This window comes from Micropterus dolomieu, linkage group LG20 (genome assembly GCF_021292245.1).
Source record: "Micropterus dolomieu isolate WLL.071019.BEF.003 ecotype Adirondacks linkage group LG20, ASM2129224v1, whole genome shotgun sequence".
Taxonomy (NCBI): Eukaryota; Metazoa; Chordata; class Actinopteri; order Centrarchiformes; family Centrarchidae; genus Micropterus; species Micropterus dolomieu.
Window position 1 is genome coordinate 14,604,944 of NC_060169.1, and position 26,663 is coordinate 14,631,606.

At 39.5% G+C, this 26,663-nt stretch overlaps 1 protein-coding gene across 6 annotated transcripts in view; it reads right to left on the bottom strand.

Moving 5' to 3' along the window:
• The window catches only part of gpc6a (glypican 6a), a 297,605-nt gene that overhangs the window by 172,208 nt on the left and 98,734 nt on the right, over positions 1 to 26,663 (bottom strand). For 2 of the 6 annotated variants that reach the window (XM_046032409.1, XM_046032410.1), the window contains exon 2: positions 7,885 to 8,604. The exons of the other annotated variants lie outside the window; for them this stretch is intronic. In XM_046032409.1, coding sequence (XP_045888365.1) covers positions 7,885 to 8,044 — 160 coding nt within the window. In that variant the 5' untranslated portion in view covers positions 8,045 to 8,604. The remainder of the gene's footprint in view (positions 1 to 7,884; positions 8,605 to 26,663) is intronic. 6 annotated transcript variants of the gene reach the window in all.

Below are 26,663 nucleotides of genomic sequence, written 5' to 3' on the forward strand. Positions count from 1 at the left end.
TCCTACCTGTCAAATAGGAAGTTTTGCGTGTCTGTAAACAACTATGTCTCTTCGTTCTGTCCAGTTAAATATGGTGTGCCTCAGGGGTCGGTCTTAGGACCCATTTTTTTCCCTTGTATCTGCTTCCCCTTGGACATATTATCCATAAACATGGCATTTCTTTTCATATTTATGCTGATGACACACAAATATACTTGCCTGTCAGATCCACAGACCCTGGAATGCTGAGTTCACTTAACAACTGCCTTTGTGAAGTTAAAAAATGGATGTCAAATAATTTCCTCCAGCTGAACTCAGACAAAACAGAAATCTTGGTCATTGGGTCCCAGCAGATGGCAAAACAAATACTGCCATCTGCTGGTTCCCTAGTAAATCACATTAAGCCTGTGGCAAAGAACCTTGGTGTTTGGTTTGATAGTAATTAAAATTTTGAGCAGCACACCACAAAGATTGTTTAATCATGTTTTTATCAACTTATATATACAGCAAAAATTTGATCTGTTAACTTTTAAGGACACCGAGATCATTTTACAAGCCTTCATCTCATCACGCCTGGATTATTGCAACAGCCTTTTTACTTGCTTGACCCAAAAATCTATTGATAGTCTCTTTTTATTCTGTTTTACTTATTTTATATTTATCTTAAACGTGTATTTTAGTCTTTTCAATGTTTTCTTGCTTTTATCTTTTATTGTTTTTGTATTATTGTCTTTTGGGTATTATTGTCTTTACACTTGTTAAAGCACTTTGTAACTTTTTTTTGAAAAGTGCTCTACAAATAAAGATTATTACTATTATTATTATTATTATTATTATTATTATCGTGAGCATTGTACAATCCAGAGTGAAATTCCTCGTATGTGTACACATACCTGGCAATAAAGCTGATTCTGATTCATGACATTTACAAAAAAGTTCCCCTTGTTATTCAATCCTTGCTTTTTTATTCCAACTGGAGTTAAAAGTGTTACAATATCCAAATATTCAATTTCTTGCTACAACAACGCTGTGACTAAAGTATGCCTATATTTAGAGTACTGAATGATGTTTGCAGGCCTTAAAGCTAGCCATTGATGCACTGTTTGTTTGTTTATTACTGTTTTGTTTGTACTAAAAAGTGTCTGCATGTTGGAGCATCTGCACTATTGATTCTGAAACATCAAAAACGCCACACGGTTTTCACTTCAGTGAAACCACCACGGAGGTCTTTCAGGGGTGGAAACTTTCTATGTAACAACAACAACAGCATCATTGTCAAATCTGTAACGCCAATGCCACAGTCGCTGTCTGCATTTGTTGACATCATCTGATGTTTCCATGACAATTTTGCCACACCATGTTTATCTGTGCTTGATGCTTGTTTACTTCCAACTCTCTGAGGGGCAACTTATTTAGCAAATCACCTCAGCCATGTGCACTTGCCTGTGTCTGAAAAACAAAAATAAAAAGTCCCCAGTGTGAAATGTATTTGCATCCTTGACACCTCGAAATGACATGGGTTTTCCCAAAGCACTGTGTGGCTCTCATCTCTCTGAGCCTTATCATTGGTGTCAAGCTTGGGACTTCTATTCAGAGACTTCCCTCCAGAGGCAAAAAGGCTCTGTGGGCAAAGAAAAAAGACCATAGCAATAAACACAACAGAACGCCCTGCTTCTCCAACATACATAATAAATAATGGTTGGAAAACCACTAACACTCTCTTGCCTAGAGGGTGAAAATAGACAAAGTGATTAGTGTTGTCTGTGTAGTAAACAGTATATGTTATATGGCTTCAGTTCAATCCTAAGGGTCTCCCTTACATAGACATTAGTAGAAAAGCCTATAATCATTTATACCCAACAACTATTCCCATATGTCAACAATTATATGACCCTCAACAGCATTCCTGCACCACCCTCACCCACTGACAGAGAAATCCTAGGGGAAACACTTTACCCAGTGGAGGAATACCACATGTGACTTTTCCTTCTGTTACAACATCCTATCCGACTCCCTCCTTGTATCCCAGAGCTCCTCTCATCTGACATAGGTACAACTGAAGTCATGTTATCAACACATGGTTGGTCAAGGATGCACTCCCTGCCTGTATGCTCTACTTTATTAAGTACATTTATTTATTTGCTTATTTTCTATGCTCTCTCTTCTAATCCCAAAACATATAATCACACCCATCCTTTAACTTCATGCTGTTATTTTCTCAAGGCTTGAGAGGGTAGAGATCCTTAATCCCACCCTCCATTACTGATTTAGGCCAACAGAACATTGAAAACTGGAAAAAAGTGCAATAGCAGTCTCCTACGCTAGCCGGAAGCTTTTCACACTACTCAGAAAACACCATACATGGTGTTAAGCAAGGCTTCCAGGAAGATTGCAGACCATATGCATTTCAGGCATGAATGCCTGCCGAGGATTGACACATTCTTCAGGTCAAGACAACTGTCAGATGTTTTCATTCACCAAATCTGACAAAGCTTGAGGATTCATTATCAAACTCATCTGGATGCGTTCATGCACACAATCTGTCTCGCCCAATGAAAAACAAAACACTTTTGTCATTTTCCACGACAATAGAGATGCAAAGCAAAAGAAAGACTGGGAAAGTGAGGCTAAACTGCTACACACACAGACATGAACACACACAAGCACACACAGCCTAATCTCCCTCACATCTCATTAACTGTTCCCTCTGAAGATGTATACAGGCTGGCAAGAGACTTATTTCCAATTTGGCAGAGCCAAGAGCATCTTAATGGGCTCTGGAAAAAATGCCCCACAGAATTATTATATGGATATTTGCTGGGCTAGGGCTTTTAGAGAGGTATTCACACACTTTTACTAAAGGTCTCATGTCATTCCATTATTTAGTGATCAGACATCTAGCTGCGAACACATCTAAAATTACCCCCAAATTTATTTTGCATACCTGCCCTACATGCAGAGTAAATTAAAAATTGATCAGTGCAACAAACAGAGTGTTGATTACATACTTTTGTGACAATATGAAAAAAAGTGACACCAGAACATTAACCACAGAGTTAAATTATGACAGTATGTGTTTATACAGCATACTGCTAAATACCTTAAAAAATGAAATGCTGATTCTTGCAATAGAATCTTAAAGAATTCAACAATAATAAAACATACTGACACCTTCAATTATGAATAAATCATCTCCTTGAATCAGTTGCAATTTCACCATTGAAATCTGAGGCCCTGAATATATGTGAATAGACAGCGTCATAAGAATATCACATTGAGGCATTAGCAAGAATTCTAAAATAGTTTATTTGAAGGTCAAATGTTGGCAATATTAACTGTGCTGCATACAGAAGGGTCACAAGGGTCCTAACATTCTTTTAACTGCAAACAGCAAAGATCTCTAATATCTGTTTTGTATTTAAGGGAATTGGGGAACTGCACGCATCTCACAACCTGCAAACAGCTAAGTGCAGATCACAATGATAAGCAGAGAGAGTCGCAGCATCAGGAAATCACATGAGGAAAAATTGTGCTGGATTGTATAACAGCTAATAAGCGTTCAGTTTAGAGAAATCAAATAATATTATTTAAAGTTGATATAGATGAGCCCCAAAGGTAATTGTTATTCTTGAAAAAGGAAATATGAGACTCGGGGACAGCATTCATAGAAACTGCAGCACATAAAGTGATTTTGTTTTAAAGTCATAGCAAAGAGCAGAGTCCACCCATGAGAATGCCAACCGCTCTGTGTAAGTAGATGATATTAATGGCAAAGCCTCAGAGCTCCCTGGCAAGACCTGACTAAAGCATTCAGGAGCCGTTGTATTTATGAACAAAGGGCTGACAATCAAGCAGCATTGTGTGTGTGACACTATAACTAACGTCTGACACGTGCACACGGGGGTGATCCTCACAGGCAGGCCGTATTGTTGGCTGACTGCTGTGTGACACACCAGACAGGCGATGGTACGTTGACAACACAGACACGTGGAGGAAAGAGGAAACACAAGCTCAACCTGGTGGAGTTCAATGAAGCTATCCACCAGCCAGTTTTAGAATTTTATTTCAGATTCACAGCAGTGTGTTTCAGCACCACCACTCTGTCCTACCCATCTGCTCTTCGCAAAGAATGCTGGCACTCTTCAGAGAAACCTCTTACTGTATAAAAACAAGTCCAAAGCCAGAAAGATTTTTCTCACTGGCCTCTACCTCCCACCACTCCAGTACTGTGAGCCAGCGGAGGCACTCAAGAGTCCTTAGGCAAAAAGAGAAAGTAGCATTCTTTAATCAATGAAGTGGGTAGTATGGTTGACCTTTCTCCGAGTTGTCAGCCAACTCTGTCAAATACATTATGTCTGCATCAGTGCCAAACAGTAATTTCAATCCCAGAATAAAACTATGTATAATGACAATTTGCCAAGCACAGCAGTAAGGATGACATAAAGTCACACTGCTGATCGTGCATTACATCTTTTCATGGCAAAAATCACACAAGTAAATCCGACTGTCTCGGAGGAAGCGGGAGACTTTACACCAAAAGTTTCTGCTTTCGACTGGCATAACATTTGTGAAGGAGTATTATTAGCCAAGCCAATCGTAATAATAACTCAGACACTGTGAGAGGCAAGCAGAGAAAAAATATTTTGCCACAACAACTTTACAGATTTAGATATTCTTTTTTTTTAAAAGCCACAAAGAATTGACCTAGCCTCCTGGTGTAATCCTTGAAACATCAACTTGGGGTTTCTGCTCTGATGGTCTAGCAGGTTCTTTATAGATAGGTTTTATGACTTTGGAGCGAATGAGACACATTCAAACACTGCTGTAATATTTCAATAATGGGTGTCCTGCAGACTTTAGCTGTGTAAATGTTATTATTCAAAAGGGTATGACAAAAATGCAAAGAAAGAAACTTACATTTAGAGTTCCCCCAATAAACACAAGTAAATACAAACATGTATTTGTATCTTTAAAAATAAAAAAGTTAAATGTATTTAATTTAAACTGAATGAAAATTGTGTTTACTTAAAGTTAAAGTGTGGATTAAATAATTATCAGATTTCCATATGCAAAAACTAGCATTTGTATAAAAAATATTTGTGTTTGTCACCACTTAAATAATGTAGCTCCACTTCTCAGTGGCAGAGAGCTGTCAAAAATACTTAGCTTATGCAAATATGGAACTTCAAACCTATGGTAGCCTCCTTTGCAGGAGTAACCTGAGTGTTTTGTATCTAGAGGTATAGCAGTAGCATGACAGCAAATGATGGAGGGATGAGTGCTAACGCTGCTTATGCAGCTTACCACATGTTTGTATTAGCATAGCTAATAAGGTATAATTGGGGACTTTCTACTATCCCATCTCCCGAGGCCCAAATCTAACTTCTGTTGTATTTATGCAAAGGTTATTTGAAGACAACAAAATCTAATTACACATAGTGCACAGGGTGAACATGGCGTGTAATTAGGATTTGATCACATTTCCAAAAAAACATCTTAATCTATAATGTGGCCAACAGACCTCTGTCTTCGACTTCAACTTGATAAAGAGTAGATGAAGAATGAACATAAGAATAAACACTGAGAACTCTACATAACGAAACAAAAGTATGTCCAAGGATTTCCAAATTATTTATAAAATGTTATGTGACACGATCTGAATTCTTGTTGCGCTAAATGGAACCAATCCTGCAGTCAAGGGACATGGAGGCCAACCACAACTCTGGTCAAAAACTGGACAGCTACATACACTCCTGTAAGAACTGCTGAGTGATATAAACAGCTGCATTACTGAAGTGCAAGATACTGTCTCAGAATCTATTAAAATAATCAAATAAGATTGAATAAATAATCCAAATATAAACCAGATAATCAACAATGGTGAAATTAATCATGCTCATGTTTCAATATATATGTATGTCGACTGAATTAGCAGACACATAGTTACTTAAGTTAGTATTCCTGCAATGCTACAACATATTAAGGCCTGTACTAACCCGCCTTCCATCACAAACAATCATTTTAAACCACTAATGACAAAAAAGGAAAGGCGGGAAACATTAGAAGCCTGTCTATTTCCTGCGCTCAGTCATATCATAAACAAATAATAAAATTAAAACAACAGAGCAACAGCACATTATTACTGCTTTTAAAAGCATGTAAGTGTTTAAGAAAAAAGACTGCACAGTAACTATAGCGTCTGGTCTTTTTATTTAAGTTGTCTTCAGTATTCTAAAATGTCTCCTGTTGTTCATAAACGGAATATGTTGCCAGGAGCAAAATAAGTGTGGAAACTAAGTTTTCCTTCTTGCTTTTATGTATTTTACTACAGCTCCTGGTGCAGATTTTCCTAGTGAATGTCCTAACCTCTGGATTTTCTAACATCCAAATTGACCTATTTTTGTGTGCATTATAATCAGTCATTTTCTGACACACTTTGAAAAGGTCTAACTAGTCAATAACTTCAAAGTTTGCCACATAGAAATATAATTCTTGGATAAAACTGGTATAAAACGGATTCGTAATGCAAGGATCCCTCACACACCATGCACACATTCAATCAGGAACAAAACTGATCTGCGTCATTCTGAAACCCTGTTAAAAGCAAATAAGGCAGCTCTATGATCATTAGCGCCTGACACTGCAAATTACCAATACAGTATCTCTATTTTGTCTGTAAGAGGCAATAGAGGGATTAACTTCAGGACTCTCCGCTTCCCCTCTTCCATCTCATGAAGCAGCCTATGTTTACTGACTAATCTCCTTTCCTGCTTTGACCATAAATGTGATTACCACCACACAAGAGATAATAAAACCCCATATCTCTGCTGTACCAAAGAGCATGAATTAAAACCTAAGCTGTAGCCTTGAGGAAATATCAAAAAGGAAAAAACAAACCCACAGCAAAAAGGGGTATAGCGCTGAGTGCATACAGCCCTCTACTGGTAAGCAGCATTCCCTATTTAGCCAAATACAACACGTCAAGCTTCATGATCTTCTGTTGAATACAAGCAACAGGTATGCAGCCACTCTCACAACATCTCCTGGTGCCACTGATGCAAAGTCAATCTGTCTCAGATTTTTTTTGGGGGGGAGAGGCTGCAAGTAAATCACTTAGATTCTTTAGCTGTTAGTTGTGGTGTTAAATGGGTTATCTATTAAATTTATAACGTCTGGGTGAAGTCACACTTCTCTTTAATGGTCAAAAGGCTAAAACATGTGAAGGGTAACGACTGGGTTTTTACCAGTTTTAGTGTGAATTAAGTTTGTGTGCTGTTTACCAATGTCAATTTGGCCTCTATATTGTCAAATCTAAAACACCGGGAAATAACACTTTAACCAGATGGGGATGTGTGATTTGTTTCGATTGCCTACTTAAAGAGCAACAGCTTTTGTACAGGGGGATCATTTCATCTGGATTTTTAATCCAGTGTTTGGTGGCTACTTAATGGAAGATAATAAATGAAATGTAGCTTGCTGTGATTCATCGCTAAGCAATGTGGAAATAGTGGAAAGGATCATATTTACCTTTACATAGCAAAAATCATATATAGTCCCACTCTACCGCAATGACAAGTCTTTGATTTATCAAGACACTTATCAAGATGTTTTATTAGGGGGTCTGAATAGACAAACAAACGATTGCATTTAGACTACATTCAGAAAAATGCTATTGGCAAAGTCTACCTCATGAAACATGGCATGTTGCTTATACATACTTTTTTATAATGCAGGGTAGACTCTATTTGGACCCTCTAATAACAGGGAGGGCTCAAAGGTTTGAGGAAGATTACATAGTTCAGTGTGGCATCATCATCAAATTATTTAATCTGAAGGGGGGAAACAAGAAATGACAAGTGGTGAAGGGGGGGCGAAAAGCAGTGGTGATCTGTCAGTTTCGCCTACCTGATATTTCCTGATGAGGTACATTGACGATGCTGAAGCCTTTAACGTTATAAGCTTGCCTAACCTCGCTACAGCTCCGCGCTTTGCTTTCACCAGCAGATGACAGGGACAGCACCGACAGAGTACATAAGGCGACTTGCAGTCTCCACATCGCATACATCAGTGAAATCCTTGATAATGTTTCACAGGGAAATACGAGCTCCGTCAGAGAGAGAGAGAGAGAAAAAAAGAAATCCAAAAGGGCTGAGTTAAAGATTTCTCCAGTGAGCAGGATGTCAGATTGTTCGTTAAAAGAAAAAGAAAAAAATATCACTCCTCACTTTAGATACTGGTGCGTCCATCTCATTGCAAACCGCTTCGTTATCTTCCCACTCGAAAAAAGAAAAAGGACCCGGCGAGCCCGACTGCTCCCAGCTTGAACGAAATCCGTTTGAAGAAGACAGTTGCTACCTGGTGCTCTCTGTGCCAACAACTTCTCCCGCACACACAGCAAGCAGCCCCTGTGTTCGTGTCAGTGTGAGGGAAGCGAAATGCAGCCGAGACGCACGCTGCACAGCGAGCAGAGAGCGCACAAGGGCAGGGCAAAACATGGAGTGGAGTGGCTGCGACTTCAGCTGCTCGCATCCAGGGGCGCGCGCTGTCCTCTGCCTTTATGCATCCTTGGTATTGCGCACCATTGGACATTAGCGTGCGGACACATGTTGGAGGAGGCGCGGGGACCTGGAGGCAGAGTAGGCGGAATAGAACTACACCTCAACCAGATTATTTTCTTTTATTTCAGCCAATATGTGGTTAGTGCACAATCCCAAAGAACCGTTCAGTGTCCTTCGATGATAATAACGTACTGAAGTAATGCGACGCTATCAGACTGCCCTAGAACACAGAGGCTTTTTGGCACATACAATTGAAAGTTACCCTACACTAAACACCACTCACATGTGCAATTTTATCTCTACCAATTATGTGCCACTTTGCCTGTTTGGGATAATTTTTACCTAATTTCATAATTTTGAGTTCAGATCCCGGACAGATAGACAGTGTTAACTTTAGCAGTGTGAAATGCCCTTCCCCCTAAAAGCCTCCTCTTGCCTATAGTTTCCTAAATTACACAGCCTTTCATAATATTCCTACCTACAAAACCACAATGCTTTCAACAAGGCAGAGGTGTTTCTGGGTATTATACAGATGATTTTACCTAATTTAACTTGGCCACAAATAATGCATTACCTGTGGCAGCACAGAACCCACTCTTCACACTATAACATCAAAGTGTGTCATTATTAAAACGTGTTTTCTTTGAACAATGTTTGGAGAAAAAAAGTTTTCTTGTTATAATGAAGAAAATCTTAAGAAAAGTATCTTGTTATAACGTGAAAGATTTTCTCTTGAGTATAAAAGAAGACTGTATCTCATATCCCGAACAAACACTCCTGTAGTGTGTTTTTGTGGTTTCGGGAACTACGTCTAGCTTGTTAAAACCAACTTTAAAATGCACAGTGAAAATGCAATTAGTTATAATTCAGGGTTGTAAAATGTAACGGGGAACTCAGACTCTTGCTGGTGCTCGACTGTAGAAACGGATAAGCGCATAGTTCAAGGAAATAATCACCTCTTGATTCCTTTAGGGCTAACACGTTCTGAGGGTTTGCTCTCGCTAAGCAACATGAGATTCTCGTGGGTTCAGTTTGTGGACACTGGGAAGGATGCTGGGACAAAGGGATTCAAAAATTTCAATCAGTCCCTCAGGATCTATAGAAAGACAGCTACCCCAGTGAAAATATCTCATTAGATACTTTTGCCTTTATTAGATAGTAGACATCTCAGTATCTCAGTAATAAAGTTTGTTTTCCAGGTACAAAATGTATGGTGTCATAAATACTTCAGTCTTCAGTCAGAGTTGGGTCTAACAATTTTGAATTAGTTACAGTCAAACTTAATACATGAATAGTCAGTAGTCAAGTGTTTTAATCAAGTTTTAATGAGTTCCTTCATGTGTTGCTGAGTCCTTATTTCTTTTGAAAGGTACAATGTACATATATTTATCAATTTACAACACAGGTTTGTATAACGAAATGAAGTTGTAGTTCCCTTTATGCTACTCACAAAAGCAAACAATTTATAAAAACTATATACAGTAGAGGGGCGAAAAAATAACAGGTAATGGAAATAAAATTATGTGACATGGTGGAGTGCTGGGGATGAATTGAGGAGTCTCACGGGGTGAGAGAAGAAGCTGCTTTAAAGTCTGGTAGTACGACAGATGATACTTCTGCATCTCTAGCCAGACAGCAGCAGGGTGAACAGGCTGTGGCTGAGTTAGTTACTGTCCCTAAGTATCATTGATGCTCGGTAGATGGGTACCAACAATCTTCTAAGCAGTTTTAATCACCCGCTGCAGAGCCTCCTGTTCTTGGCTGTGCACATCCCATGCCAGCTTGTGATGTTACCAGTCAGGATGGTTTATATTGCTCCTCTGTCAAAGATAATAAGAACTTAGCACAGGAATTTTGACTTCTTAAGTTTCCTTAAGCGATTTCTGAGCTTTCTCTCTAACCAGCGTGGAGATGTAAGATGGCCATGTCTGGTTCTCTGTTATGTTGAACCTATAGCTGGTTATCTGCTCCACCTCAGCTCCACCGATGTAGACAGGATTGTGTCTTTGCCTCCTTTTTCCCAAAATCAACACTTATCTTTGCAAGATTATCTATTTCCTCCCCGTATGAAGTTTCATCATTGTTTGAAATCTTGCCGAAGATGGTGGTGTCATCTGCAAACTTCACAACAGAGTTCTCTCCATGTCAGTGGTTGCAGTTGTGGGTGTGCAGTTTGAACAGGAGGGGGCTGAGCACACAGCCCTGGCTCCTGTGTTGAGCACTACTGTGAAGGTGGTATGACAGCCAATCCAAACTGGTGATAATCCAGGCTGACCGGGATGTTGTTCTTTGTGTGCTGGAGAATTAGTTTCTCAAAGCCCTCCATCACAATGGGGGTGGGCGCCAAACTTTTTTGGGACAGGGACGATGGTGACCGTGTTGAAGCGCACACTGTGACAGTGAGATGTTAAAAATGTCAGTAATAACATCAACTACTGTAGCTGATTTGAACACGTTTTTAGTACACCGCTAGGGATGTTATTAGGCCCAGCAGGTTAACTAATATATACTCAGCAGGATTCTTCTCAGTCCGCCTCCTCTGGTCTTACCAGTCTTTGTAAGTCTTTGTTCTTTCAGCGTGGAACATGCTCCGCCCGTCGAATGCAGTAGCTTGATCCAGAATGTTGTTGGGCGCAGCCAGGTCTCAGTAAAGATGAAGGCACTGCAGTATTTGATTTGGTTCGGTTGGTCTGGTTGTCTGGACGTGAGATGCCGTGAGCATTGATCATCTCAAGGTCCACTGCAGCTATCTGCCTCAACTGATAACTAATCATAATCATATGTATTTGAAACAAAATGTATGAACGTTTAAGGGAGCTGCTGGCCATCACATCCCCTTGCCATTTCCCAGAAGTCAAAAATTAGTTTATTGCTCAACAGAAACATTTTCAAAAATAAATCACATCATTAGCTCAGCTCAGTCAATGTCAATATTTTTACACAACAAAATAATCCAGCATTAGCCCTCATAAATAAACCAGCTTTGTTAGATTTTTGGAAAGGTAATTTGGAAAGGATTTAAAGGAAAGGTAACTAAAATTAGTCTTCAGTCCAGTGAAATTGCACTTCACTCAGTCCCAAAAAAGCCTGTGATGTCACAGTTCCCGATGTGGGTAATGAATAAATATTGAGCTGATCAATGACAAAATGTAAACCATGTATATGATGTTTTAGTTTACAGCATGGTAGTATCATATTTTACATGATGACATGATGCCACTTTAATGGTTGAAATAATGGCTGACCGTGCAAATTTGCAGGGCAAAGCTGACCAATGCTGAACTCTGACACCTGCTGGAGTCGGCCAGGAGATCATACCGAAACAGGAAACACATGCGTGAATTTGTCAGATGCACTGCACAGCAACCAAAGCGAACGGGAGACAAAGTAAATACTGACAGATCAGAGGTGTAACATGACTGTACCTTTACCTTACATAGCTAGTCAGTTCAGTTGCAGTGAAGTCAGCAGCAGGTAATGAACAGCCCGGGCGTCTAGCTGTCTGGGATGGCTGATACTCTGAATAGGGGGACGGACTGGACCTCTTCCTACAGCTGAATATCTGTAAGCTTGCTTTGAATGTCAATGGGTTGATTAGAATTACTCAGCAAGGTAAATTAATAGGCTGCTTAAATTGGCAGACTGATATAGGCCTAATGCTATGTTAGAAAATAATTAACTGCAGAACCTGTTACATGTTGAAAGTAAAGTCATCAGATGCCATTGAAATTAAGGTTGTAATCTAAGTCTCATATTTTCAACAAAACTTGGCCAGTTCCAACAGAGAGCTACACATCCTTCCTGTTTTGTTATCAGCTGCACCAACAATAAACTGAGACTTTGGGAAAAATGCAAAGTAAAATCCATAATCCTCTGCTCCATGAAATCAATTTTACTTTAGTAAATGAGCTCCATGAAGGACCATGATGAAAGAGCTAAGGAGTTTCCCTAAGAAGAAACACTTTTAACGCACAGGCTTGGGCTTTGGTAAATTAATTTGGTTTAGAATACATGCTGTAGTAGTGTGTCATAATGCCAACAAACAATGAAAGAAAACACCCTCACCTATTAGGTCACTAAAAAACACTCATCTTAAGTTAGTTTTTTATTTCTGCCAAGGGAGGACTATGAAACAGCACCATATCTATGCTATCAAACAGTGCACTTACAATACATCAGCAAGACTTCTTACCAACTATAACAAATACACACTGCAGTGGAAGATTAGCACAGCTGGTAGGTCAAAAAATACTCAGTTGTTCTGTTTCATGCAAGATAATAATCTTTTGCCTAGTGTCGTGGATTCATGAAGTTGAATTTAGTGCTCTCACATAGTGCATTTAATGCACACTTCTTAACCTGCTGCAATTTTCACTGTCAGTGTGGTTTTAATTGTGACTGTACTGTAACCACTGCTGAAAGCTTAATATAGCATGAAGGACAAAAGCTGTCTTATTTCTGTCTCTGTTGCTGCTCTCCCACTCTTTCCCAGCCTAGCTGTCACTCTGTGGTGGTTAAATGTTTTACATCGTACTGTCACTGCATCTCTTTAGTAAAAATATTTTTGATATTTGGAAGATTACTGAATTAAAAATGAATAATTTCAATCATTATGATAATGACAGTCTCAGAGTCTAGAAGACATTAGAAGACACTTGTGCTTATATAATGGCCATCAAGTTTGACTTTGTGGAAGATCAAATCAAAGAAAGGACGATTAATAAAAAGTAAACTCCAGCTATCATTAGTTGTGATAAATTTAAGAAAAGATAGAAATTTAAAGGAAAAATGTGACACAAAATATCTATGTTATTGTGAATTCAAAACACAAACTTAGATCAAATGATGTGTGAAAATTACTTTAATTTGGAAAATTATATGAGATATACCACAAGAATAAAATATCTATGTGAGCCTAAATCAGACTGAGGATATTACCCCACTGTGTCAGATCTGGACATTATCTTGGTGCTGCTGAGGAAGACAGACTCAGTCGTTTGTGTGATCTCAATGAAATGGAAAATGAAATTAATTTTGCTTCATGTTATTCTTCTTTTATACAAGGCCTTTGTTTAATAAGATTTAAAAGGAAATCAATTTTTGTCTACAGAGGATCGTGAAAAGCAGCAGTGACTGGAAATGTAAACATTTGCTGATAATTTAGAGGTGGCTTAGGAATTTATTTTTCTCTTTTGAACAATTGTGACTAAATTAATTTCTCTATTTTCTCCATTTGGGAAGTTAGAGTATATTGTTTAACGTCCATGTTGAATATTTTCCGTCAGAGATAGTGACTAAAATGTACTAATTAAATAATTATATTAAATAGAACTGAATGAATTAATAAAAATACATAAATATTAGCAAAGTGACAGCTGGTTCCAATAGCCCAACAACACAGCACCTGTCATGTTACAGCAATATATAAATGCTAATTTTAATTAAAAAAAAACTTTAATGTGCACATTCACAACTGTTCACAAAAAGAAAGGTAGTTTATATCAATGGTAAGGGTTTTAAAGTACCTTAACTTTCTCCATGAGCACAGCCAATCAAAGGCCCAAACTACACTCACTGACTTCCAGCTGTAAACCACATCTCACCCTCCGTAACCCCCACCACTCTCCCACACCCCCATGGGGAGGCTTGCCTCAGTTTGAACACCTCTGGTCTACGCCAAACTGCTGTAGCTTCAGTTTTGAAAGAGTTGGAGTATTTAGATCTCTCATTTACATGGATAATATGGACGTGTTGTTTACTTTACAACATTTTAGTAACAAAAATCTTGCATAATGACAATACCTTACATGTTGAATGATTAGCCCAAATTAGCCCACACTGATTTTCCTTGATGTCATTCAAGGTGTCTTATCTCTGTTTTTGGGCTCAATTCAATTATCTATTATATTCTATTTAAGAAGACAATGCCAGTCAGACATGAAAGTCCAAGATCAAATGTGTTTTCCCCATTCACCATTGGTTTCATCTGCACAGCACTGTAATAGCCCTACTCAGCTAATAAGCCCTTGCTAATGAGGCCAAGAGATGATGCCCAGAAGGTGATCCTGGTAGTGGATCAATAGCTCACCACGAGGAGTCAGCACACGGTTCATCATGACTCATACCCAGTGCACCACAGGGAAAACTGAGCTTTCACTATCCGCTGCTGTTGTCTCCTGCTCCACAAAACAGTGTTAATTGTCCGAAATTTGATTTCACCTTTTCATGGGATATTAATGTTCCAAAAGTTTTATTTTAACTTTGAATTCATAACAAAACAGACGGAGAGACAGATGGACCTAAAGATAGATCGACCAATCGATCAAAATCAATAGACAGAGGAGCTACACACAGCTGACTGACGCCATTAGCTTATACTGTGGATGGACGGCTGAATGAACGGATGGGTAAGGGCACCTCTCAGATGGATCTCACAGGAAAAGAACCATTTCGATCATGCCCGTGAAACACTTAAAAGCCAAAAGTTACAGGGGGTAGAAATAGAGGAAACATACCCACAACTGTAATTTTCCCTCTTTAAAGATTACCTCTGGCCAATTCTTACTTAACTGTTTACTTAGGTGTAAAAATAAACCCACGTTGCATTACAATTAAAAAGTGCAACTCATTGTGTTAAAGGAAACAAGAAGCACAATTTTATACCACGTGTTTGCTGTGATGGTGCATTATTGCATCGTTTTAACAGTTTGGCAAGCGATGTCATAGCTGGTGTGTGAGGCACACTGTAAGCAGCTGAAGAATAAGGTCACTTTGTTCACATTAGCACAGCAAGCAAGGAGATGAATAATTAATCATCTACTTATAATTCATGGATGTTTAAGACAGGTATTTGCAATTACTGTAAAAGAGGTAAAACTTTTTTTCAGATAGAAGACCTTTGCTTTTTAGTGCATGTACTTAAAACAATAATATCCAGGCAAACAAAGCGAAGGAGAGTTGAAAATACACATAGGATGTTTTTTGTTTTTCTTTACTTTACCATCATACACATTAAAATATAACTGTTACCCATTGAGAGCATCATCCTACTAGTTGAAAATACGTGGTCCCACTTATTTTTATTCTTTTTTTTCTTTTTTTTTTGTATTATTCTTTACACTTGTTAAAGCACTTTGTAACTTGTTTTTGAAAAGTGCTCTACAAATAAGGATTATTATTATATTAATATTATTATTGTTCACGTGGGTAAGTGTTTACATATTTGCAGGTTTGAAACTAAAGAAACCCTCTGGTGTCATAACCATGACAAATCTTGTGTGCTGGGATTAACATCCATCCATTTATCCATCCTGCATCTAATTATTTCACTCCACTTATCCACAAATGTGTCGTGGTAGCAGCCGAGTAAACAGAGTAGTCCAGGTGTCCTTTTCCGAAGCCAAGATCAGCTTCTCCTAGGTTATATTGCAAAACATTCCCAGACTCTGTAATCCCATATATAATATATACCCCTGGTGTGTCCCACTGCCTTCCATTCTGTTCCTTAAATCTGGAATATCTTCAGAAAGAGCAGTCACTGAGACCGCTTAATTATATGTCCAGATCATCTTAACAGACTTTTTGAAACGGATGGAGCAGCAGTTCAGGCTCCCTAATGCTAACTTTACAGTCACACCAAGACACCCTGCCAGGAGAATCTTATCTTTTCAGGCACAGCCCTTAGTTGAAATGCCACACTGGGCAAAAAAACATAGAAAAATAAACAGGCTAAATTGCCAACATCTCGGCCATTTGTAAACTTTGATCACATCTCATATATCTGTTTTTAATTTAAAAATTAGTTGGTGCTGTTCTTCTGTTGTTGAAGGGGATGCACCATCAAGTAAAATTTGATAGCACAACATAAAGGTGGATCCTGAACAATGAATGCCTGGTGATTTGCAGTGCTACACGTAAATAGAGGAAAAGTACAGTAAGAAAGATAAATGCAAGCAGTTCACCTCATCAATCAGCCATAGCACTATAACAGCTTTTTCTTATTCTAAAATGGCACTTACAATGTTGTGTCAGCCAGTGTATTCGAAGCCATCTCATGCCTTATTCCGATTGTAGCAGCAGTTGCAACGTGAGCTTGGTCCTCAATTTCTGATGAAGACTGACTCATTAGGATTTAGTATCAACACACAAACACATATGGAGATCGAGGCCTAGAGATGCCATTTTCATGCATCCGGAGAAAAAAAACAATACTTCAAAGACGACACAGCATAGCTCACCAGTAGCCTGCACTTTGGGACACTATGGCCACTGTCTGAGATGACAGAGAAACAACAACATCTTTCTACTTATGTATTGTTTATTTGTATCTGTATATTGTCACTTGTTGTATTGTAATGTTTTTGTTACCTGCCTAAGGACTATGGATGTGAATCTCCGGCATGTTTACATCTTGTCTTATTATGCTGATGTTCATAAAAGTGCTCTGTCCCTTTCAAATAAACAAAGTCCTTTAATTCCCTGTAAATTATGTCAACAACAAAGTCATCGTTGACAGATAAACAACAGTTTATACGCCATATGGCAGGACATCTTAAACAAATACATTTTCTAATCCTGGTGCCTTTTTGCAGGTGAGGAAACTCAAGATGTTGTTGTAAATTACCCTTCTTCCACCTAGTGACTCCTCTTTGTTTCTGTTTCACAGTCAATTCACTGGTGAAATAAGCTATTGTTATTACACTTTAAATGCATTATTTAAATCTGACCGTATGGCCTTATGGCCCTTTCAGATATGAAGCGATTTGCGCTGCGCTGGCCATGGGGTTCAGCGCAAAAGTTCAGCTATTTTGAACTTTGACCACAGCGTGCACGCGAGGTTGCCGAGCAGCGCGCTGTGTTGCGCTTGCGCTTTGCTCAACACAGCAACAAAGCACCATGGTGCGGCTTAATTGAAAATAATGTGTTTCACAGCGCAGCAGTGTGGTCGTCGCAGTCTGTCTGAGGTAGCCTATAATCCAAAAAATGGTGGTTACATCACACTGGATACCAGGTAATCTAATTGAATTCTGCATTTGGAGAATCGTGACACCCCTAGTAATAACGATAACAAAGCAGTGTACACACCGAAGAATGACAAGTGATCTAAGAAAAATCCAATATATTATGAGAAGTCTGCACTGGCTAATGATTTCAAATGTGAACACACAGTCAATAAACTGCATGCTGGCTCAAATGTTAAATCACAGTATGCCCGTTCCTTAATCATTTTCACACAACATGGAAAAGGTCATGTCAGCATAGCATCAGTCCTTTGTTGACAGGCATTATTTAGAATAAACAAGCGGACCAGGTTTTCTTCCCTTCCTGCATATGCTTTGTATATACACTGTCAAATGTGCTAGGTTTACATGCCGTGATGTCAGTGCAAGTGTGTTTCCTCTGATCCATAACCGAACACTCCATTTTCTCTGATATCCATTTACGCCTTGATAATTTATTCAAACTGTTGCCGTGCAAGCCATTTTTATGTATCATACATAATTCAAAATAGTTTCAGGTGGTTGTTTTCCTGGTATTAAAATTGTTTTGAGTTAATTAATGATGTCCTAAGGCTTAGTAATTAGGGATTCGAATCTTATTGTAAATAGGGTCTGATGACTTGAAGTGAGTGTGAGGATGAAAAGTAATCATCTCAACATCAAAATTAGTTCCTTAATACATTAGCTAATGCTCTGTTGCCCAAGATGTTAGATATGACGCAGGACTTGTTGATCACAAGTGGAGCATATCTTACTTTTCACTGTATATATTTTTTGTATAACATGGATGGAAGCTTCAGAGATCCATAGCCAAATAAGAACGCAGACACTCCACAGACAGTCTCCAATTGTATTATAGGAAATGTAATACGCAGTGTTTTGGGGGCTTGACCAAGGGTGACTCAAACTCAGGACGTCTTGGCCTTAGACTTAGAAAGAAGTGAGTTTACCAGACCCCTGTAGCTCCTCAACTCTGCTTGAAGCTAGCTGCACAAGGCTATATTAGACACTACTAAGCATAACATCCCTGAATCTCAGGTCAAACGGTCAGCCAAGTTGCATTGTGGGTAATGTAAGCGCTGTGTTTTGACAAGGAAGAAAAAGAATAAAAAAAGATATGGTCCTATGTATGGTCCAGCTGCATTGATTTTGATACTCTCCATCTTGTGACGATGTTACAGGAGTGCAATGCTCAGCCAGAGGGAGCGCACAAAGGGTACAAAGCTATTACTTTAAAAGTAAGAAGGCATCTAAACTATTCATTACAAACTGCATTTACAGTAGCAGAAAACAAATGATGGTTAACTTTTTATCTGTGTACATTTGACATGCTGTAAGAAATGTAGCTAACACACGCCCTCACAACAGTAATGTAAAACCCATGTTTACCTCCAGGACATCTTCAGTGCAAAGCAAATGCAGTAGCACAATTACCATGGTAACCACTGAGCAGGCGACAACACCCCATCAGCAATTAGCCAGTACTCAATAATCTGGAAAGAGGGACCAAGTGTGCGTGCACATCCAGGCAAGATGCAAGCCAAAAAATATAACTGCAGCGAACAAAGTTTGCACACTGTTAGGCTCCAAATAAAGAGTTTAATTATCCTTTCAATGCAATGTTTCAATCTACAAGATCTTACAGGCCTGAGGACTGAAGTGATAGTATGTAAAAGGCAAACATAGTCACTGATGTGAATAGATTTTGTTGCAATTTCTCTCTGCACAGTGTAGTCTTAACACCGGGAGGTCAAAATGAGATAACACTTCATTCTTGAAGAATAGGCTTCGATTTTTCCTTTTTCCATCTTAACACAGCACTCACTCGTCACAAGGAAAGTTGGTTGCTGTAAACACCCCCCCCCCCCCCCCCCCCCCCCCCCCCCCCCCCCCCCCCCCCCCCCCCCCCCCCCACACACACACACACACACACACACACACACACACACCCACACACCCACCCACACACACAATGCTGGCTAAAGCTATGCCTTTCTAAAGCAACTATACTCTAAGAAATGGGGGTCAAATTCAGAGTCAGTGTTCTGTGCAAATATGCATTCAACTGTCCAGACGAGGCTTATAAGAGGCTCCAGCAATCAAAGTTAGCAAATTCAGGTGGGTCATCTTTGTCCTGCCAGACATGTGTAGGTTTATTGTCTGTGTCTAGTCCTGGGAACACTACCAATGAGCAGTGGTGGAATAAGTACTCAGATCTTTTACTTAAGAAAAAGTAATATCACAGCGTAAAAATACAAAAATAAAAAGTAATATGTCAGCATAATGGATGTTACAGTCAATAATACATCACAATTTATTACTCAATTTATGTTTTGTACTAATAATCTGAATCTGCAAAGTACTTAATAACTAGGCTAATGTAGTGTACTAAAAAGCACTATATTGGCTTCCAACATGTAGTGGAGTAAAAGTATAAAAAATGGGACCACAAAATTGTTCTTCAGTACAGCACTTGAGTAAATGTACATTCTACCACTGTCAGGATGAAGCCTTCTGCCACAGTTAAGCAAGGATACACAAAAAGGGGATTTCATACTAAATAGACCATAAATATCTTTTAGTGTACAGTGAAGTAACTCTACCAAGCGTTTCGCTTAATCGCCAGTATGGAGAGGAGAGATGATACAGCAATCAACACTTCTTTCAACAAATGGAATGTGAGAATTAAGATAGACCTGAAATGTCATTTAAGGTCAAAAGAGCCTCAACCAAAACTGTAAGACAGACGGTTACAATCCACTCTAGTTTGGTAGACAAATACAGTACTACAGCGAGAAGGAGGGCAGATGTATCACAATACCACGAGCCGTAGTAGGTGTGCGGCAACAACTGTTGCTCTACTTGGCGAAGTCCTGGAAAATCAGGATAATTAGATAATTAATTAATGCATTTTCAAAAAAAAATGAAATCCAGTCTGATGTATTGTTCTGCTCTCGAACAATAGGTAGACTGTTGAGTCTGGTGGTTTTGGCCTGGTACAGAGCAAAAATTTCAATCTTTATGCACCACTTTGTACTACAAGGGACTCAACTTAAAGCAATATTTCACCTAATATGCATCCTTTTCAAATGCAAGAAGTTTTGTCTCCACAGAGATGCGCCTCTGTGGTTTTTGAATGGACATCTGCTGTAGTACAAAGTGGTGGGTTGGCTTTTAGTGCAGTTAAATGCAGTAAAGCCAAAGCAATAACACCAGTATTAAAAAGCTAATGACATGCTAAACGTGTGGCAGACAAGCTGTGCAAACGCAAAGGTGAATACTAGCAGTGCTATTTTGTTGCAGATTGCCTATGAAGAGGTGAACACAGACATTTACTTGCCTCTGCAGCGATTGATGTGAGCTTTATAGATGCCAGCCTCAGGAGAGATGCGGTTTCAAAGACGACAGCTCATCAAGATGAGTGACAAGTATTGGGCTAGGAATTTGACCAACTGAGGTGGAGGCGTGCAGGACTAACACGCTTCCCGCCTCGAGGGAAAAAGTTGTATTTTGTAGCAATTAAATCTGAGATTGCGATGCTTCTTGTCTGCTCGGGAGTTTTGGGTTTGTAAGTCAAAAAACAACAAACATAAAAACAAGACTTAATTCAATTGTGGCAGTTTACTCATTTTAACAAAAACAGTGTAGTCTGCAGATTACACATTAACTAAGGCGATCAACAAGAAAATGATCTGTAACATAAACATATACACACACAAACACAGAAAGAGTAGCACTTAACAGAACCCCTACATAAGCCTGTGACCTATACCTCTAAAGTACAGCATTAAAATTCATAGGCCAAGCAGCAGGGTCTCTCCACTGTTTATGCTTGTGACAAAATGGCAGTATGTGTTTCACAATGTAGACACCATAATTACTGATTACTACTCATAAACACAGTATTCCTGAAAACAAATTAGGTTAAGTTTATACTAGACTGTGCATGAATATTAAGTGACCGAATCACATATGTGTAACGTGAAAGGCGCTGTAGTGACAAACTAACAGAGAATGATTACTGTCAGCTGGATGGGGGTTTATGTCATCTTTCAGATCATTGTTTTGGTTTTATGGCCCACAACTTCACTGTTTTGATTCACTCTCAACAACCCCATTCTTTGGAATAACTGATTGCACGCCCGCCCGGCGCCAAACGTCAGACAGACACAGATACAGAATAGCTGGTCAACATAGTGGAACATTTAACAGCTAAAAAGAAAGCTATGGTGGTGATCAAAAAATATTTTGGTCCACTTTGTTATATAATCCATTGACAATCTAATTAATGCAAATGCTTGTTTTTGTCCTTAAAACATATATTTTGTGGCATTAAAAGAAGCACCATCATCTTTTTGTATTTTGTCCCTCTAGCATCATTTTATGTAAGTGATCAGCTGCAGTTAATTGTACCAACGACACTCAAACGACGAACGAATAAAGCTATTTGTTCCTGTTAACGTGTCACACAGGTACATTAATCCGCACTAAAATGGCAGGTTTTATGGACTAAGTTAGAGTGTATTCGGATGCAGTGAAATTGTACATAACCACGACAAAGCATAACTGCAGTTATTCATCATAAAATGATTTTCTGTCTCTACATTTACTTATGTGTTTTAATAATGGATAAAGCTACAGTTTACACACTCTGGGCTTTATTGAGATCTTGAGTTAAGTCAGGGAAGACAACTAAAGCTACATTTTTTTGTGCACAACCCACTCTGTCCTGGAGTTGCAGGAGAAGATGCACAGCCTCCTGCAAGATGCAATTCATATTCATCACTTGAGGTGATGAAAATGATGACGCTGATTTAGGTCCAAGACGTTGCTCATTAATGGCACGCTCGGGGGTGACACTGATCAAAGTTCCAATCTCAGAATGAAGTGATAACTTTGTGAAATATATATCCCTGTGGACACAAATGACTCAGGTGTGGAAGTGTCTCTTTGGATGCTCTATATAACCAGGTTCGTAGGCGCCCGAGGCAGGTGAAACTTCTGTTAGAGAAAGCAACAGGGTGGGCAAGCAATGTGCGCTAGAATCTATGTATCTTCAAACAGAGCTCTAGTGTGAGGATACAGTTTGTGAGGCAACCTCTGGTAATATCTTGCTTGGGGAATCCTTTCCTTTTAATATACCTCCCAACCCTGATGCAGTTGGTCGGTGGAAGTTTCTTTGTACAGACTATGTCAGGTTCAGTTGATGTTTTGGCATTTGATTTGTCTCCCAGAATGGCGCAACTTCCATTCCCCCCTGGTCAAATTTCCCAGGGATTTAGGAATGAACTACATCCAGACCTTTATATAACTTTCCATCTCAGTTTACCTGTTTGCCCATGACTACACATCAGTCTCTCTGCTTGGAACCCTATCTGCTTTTTCTATCTATTTTCTGTACTTTCTGGGTGGCACACGATTTCCCTTGGCACAATATACAATATCTTTCAGAAAACTGACATCTCTTAGTCGGCCTGCTGGCTAGGTTCTGAGCATTAAATGACACATTTGTGATGCTGCTCTTACTGGGACTTCGTACTAGCTGCATTTTATAAGGCGAGCAGTGGTTAAAAGGTGCAGTTCAGAGGTGGTATTTGCTCGGATAGAAAATTTTTGTTGGAGGAAAAAAAGTACACAGGTGAGGAAACATTCAACATGGACGTCTATGTGTTTCATTAATAACGGTTACAGGCTACAAGCGAAAGCACAGTCACAATTAAGAATAGTAATGATTCATTCATGACCACTGTCACAACTTAAGAGTTCACATAATTCAGTCTAAATTTGTGTGTGTATGGATCAGGTTTTTTTTAAATCATGAGTGGTGAGGTTTTTAGCGATACTAGTGGTATGGATTGCCGTTCATATATGTACCCTTAAATTAATGCTCTCCAGAGCATGAATCCTACTGACTTTAGTGATCCCCTGACCTTTCCTCTAGTGTCACAATGAGTTGACAGTCTTTTTTTAATGTTTTTTTAATGAATTATCTATGCAAGTTTTGGTTGGAATCACAGGAAATTTGCTGGAGACATTCCTGCCCCCCTCCCAATATATTGTCATAACTTTGGTAATCCCTTCACTTTCCATCTAGTCTGTCCAGTAGTTTGGTTTTGGTTTATGACCAAACACTTGAAAAACTGATATTTACAATCCCATCAGCCTTAGCTGTACTAGTGCTAATTGGCAAATGTTAGCATGATGACATGCTAAACATTATACCTGCTAAACATCTGCATGTTAACATTGTCATTTTGTGTCTCGACTGGCAAATTTCCTACAGCATTTGGGGTTGATTTCCCTCGTCTCTTAAAATGTTAAATGTCTAACATTCAGGGTTATTGCCAGTGTTTAACAATTACTTTTATTTTTCATGCATCACTATACTTAATGTCACTGCTAAAGTTCTTGTTACTTTCTCTAGAGATGGTTATTCTTTGTCTAATGCTGATTTAAGGCATTTCACTACAGTAAATGAAATAGTGATTATGACAGCTGCGGTAAAATGTTACAGCTGTCATTGTCATGACAAGTAGGGCTTTTTTTAACTTCACCTTATCTTTTATTCTTCCAGTCAGACGTCATAGTCCTTTCAGTCTTTTAGGCACTGTCACCCTGTCCCCAACCATTCTAGGAGGAAAAGTCTTTGGAGCATCCCCCTGAGAATTTTCATCTTCTCTGTCAGGTTTGTCTCCCTGACTCTGCTTTCTTTTATTCCTTGAAATAAATAACTTCCTTCCCTCCTCTTAACTTTGTCTTGGCCCTCACCTGAAACAACACATAAATATGTAAAACATAACAGTGTCTTTGCCGAGCATATACAGTACCTCATAATTCTTCGCTTGTATACATCTTAAAAGAGCAGGTAGCCTCTTGTTGTTGCTGTGGGGTTTTATTTTATAGTCATTTCACTAAAAACTGTTCTCCCGCTAACAAAAACTCAATAAATGTTTTACAGCAGCCAAGCCTGGTGACAAAATATGTACTCTACTGGGGTATATATTGATAGTGGCACTGTTCACAAATATTTGTTCAGAATGTTGAATTTAATTATTTATTCATTCATAATTAATGATTATTAATTATCATCCATCCAACCTCCTTCCTAAGAGGTTTTGTGGTGCGTTAAGAATATAACACTACAGCTGTCTTTGGTTCTGGGAGAAAAAAACTCTAAAAAAAATTATTTGAATGACCTCAAGAGGACGCTTGTCAGCAAATGCATAACTAATGAAGATTTTTGATAACTCTGCAATTATTTTCTTGTTTGATGGATTCATTGTTTGGTCTATATAGTAATAATAATAATAATAATAATAATAATAATAATAAATGTATTCATTAGTGCTGGGTAACGATTAAAATTTTTAACCGCATGATTTTCTGTGATTTACGCGCAAAATTGAATAATGAATTCTAAAGCAGTGTATTGGGCACTTTTAATTTAAATGTACTGCTATATACACAAAAGTGCAATAACATGTGGATTGCAAACACTTTAAACAAATAAGGTGCTTTTTACCAGCAGTATTCCCTTTACAGTGCGGGTAAGTCACAAGATCGCTGAAGTAATTGCTGACGTAATCTGCACTCTGCGCATGCGTTGCTACCTGTCGGAAGCTCCGTCTTAAAACGGACTCTTATCCAGTTTTAATCCACACTTTTTCGTTACATTTTTTATATCCTTTTTATTTAACTTAAGTTTTTAACCTTAAGTTTTATGTGGGTTAAGGATTTTAGTCATCCGACATGGATTTTAAGCTAGATGACCGTAAAAACGCTATCAACGCTACTGACCACAACAAAGCTCCGGCGGCTATGCTAGCCGAGATAACTCTGCCCCATGAGGACTGCACACTCCTTAAGAAAGCGAACAAAAAGATTGCTGACCTTATGGAAGACATCCGACGACTTTCAGAGGAAGTCAAAGAGAAAGATTCCCTGCTGACTGGCTTTATGGATGTGGCTTCAGTACAAGCCAAACAGATTGTTTCCCTTAGCGCAACCGGCAACATCCAGGACACCGTGTTATGGGACCCCTCTAACCTTCCCAGGCTTTCCTCCTGCTCGACTTGGAAGCCTCAGTCAACCTGGGCTGAAGTGGTGGTCCGTGGCTGCAAGAGAGGCTCAGATGGGGCTGCCTCTCCTCCGCACATCGGCCTCTCCAACCGCTATGCAGCCCTGTCTGACGACACTCCAGTCCAACCAGCGGATGCACCTGCGGCTTCGAGTCTCCCTGATACGGATCTCTTTTGGCGGACAGTGCCTGCCGCTGGGCCTGATCGGCGGCCGTCTTCCCGGGCAAAAACCTCCGCTTCCCGACGTAGGATCCTGAAGGAGGCTGTGCTCAGACGCTCCGGAGGCCGTCTCTACCCTGCACCGTCGGGCAGCCCTTCTCTCAGGTATGTTACTGCTACTCCAACACAACACTCGGCAGCTCACACACTCCATCCTCAGTCCGCACGCAGTGTTGAAGCAGGTTCTGCTCAGTCCTGCTCTGGAACCCCACAACCGGCATCTCCTCGTCCTCTTTTCTCCCCAGCCACACTAATAATTGGTGACTCCATAACCAGAAACATCCGTTTCTTTAACGCTACCACTCACTGCTTCCCCGGTGCCACCACAGCTGACATTTTAAAAAAACTGTAGGACCTAATGCCATCACTCCCGTCCTCCATCACAAGGGTGATAGTCCATGTGGGAACAAATGACACAGCTCTTCAGCAGTCTGAGCTGACAAAATCAGATTTTAACCGTCTTTTTAACTTTTTAAAGCAATGTGGAAAGTCCGTTTTTATCTCTGGTCCCATTCCCACAGTTGGTCGCGGTGCTGGCCGCTTCAGTAGACTCCTTGGCCTCCACGACTGGCTCCAGTCCGCCTGCAGGGCTCACCGTGTGTGTTATGTGGATAATTTTAATATTTTCTGGCAAAGAATGTCTCTTTTTAAGACAGACGGACTTCACCCAAACAAACGGGGCTCAGAAATGTTAGCTGCTCACATACAGCATGTGGTGCGGTCCACACATGACTTACGTGAATGACTAATCATTCATGCAGCACACCTGGACTCACCACCGCTCACTGAACAGATCTCTGCCTCACTGCCACAAACAACTGTCTCCACCT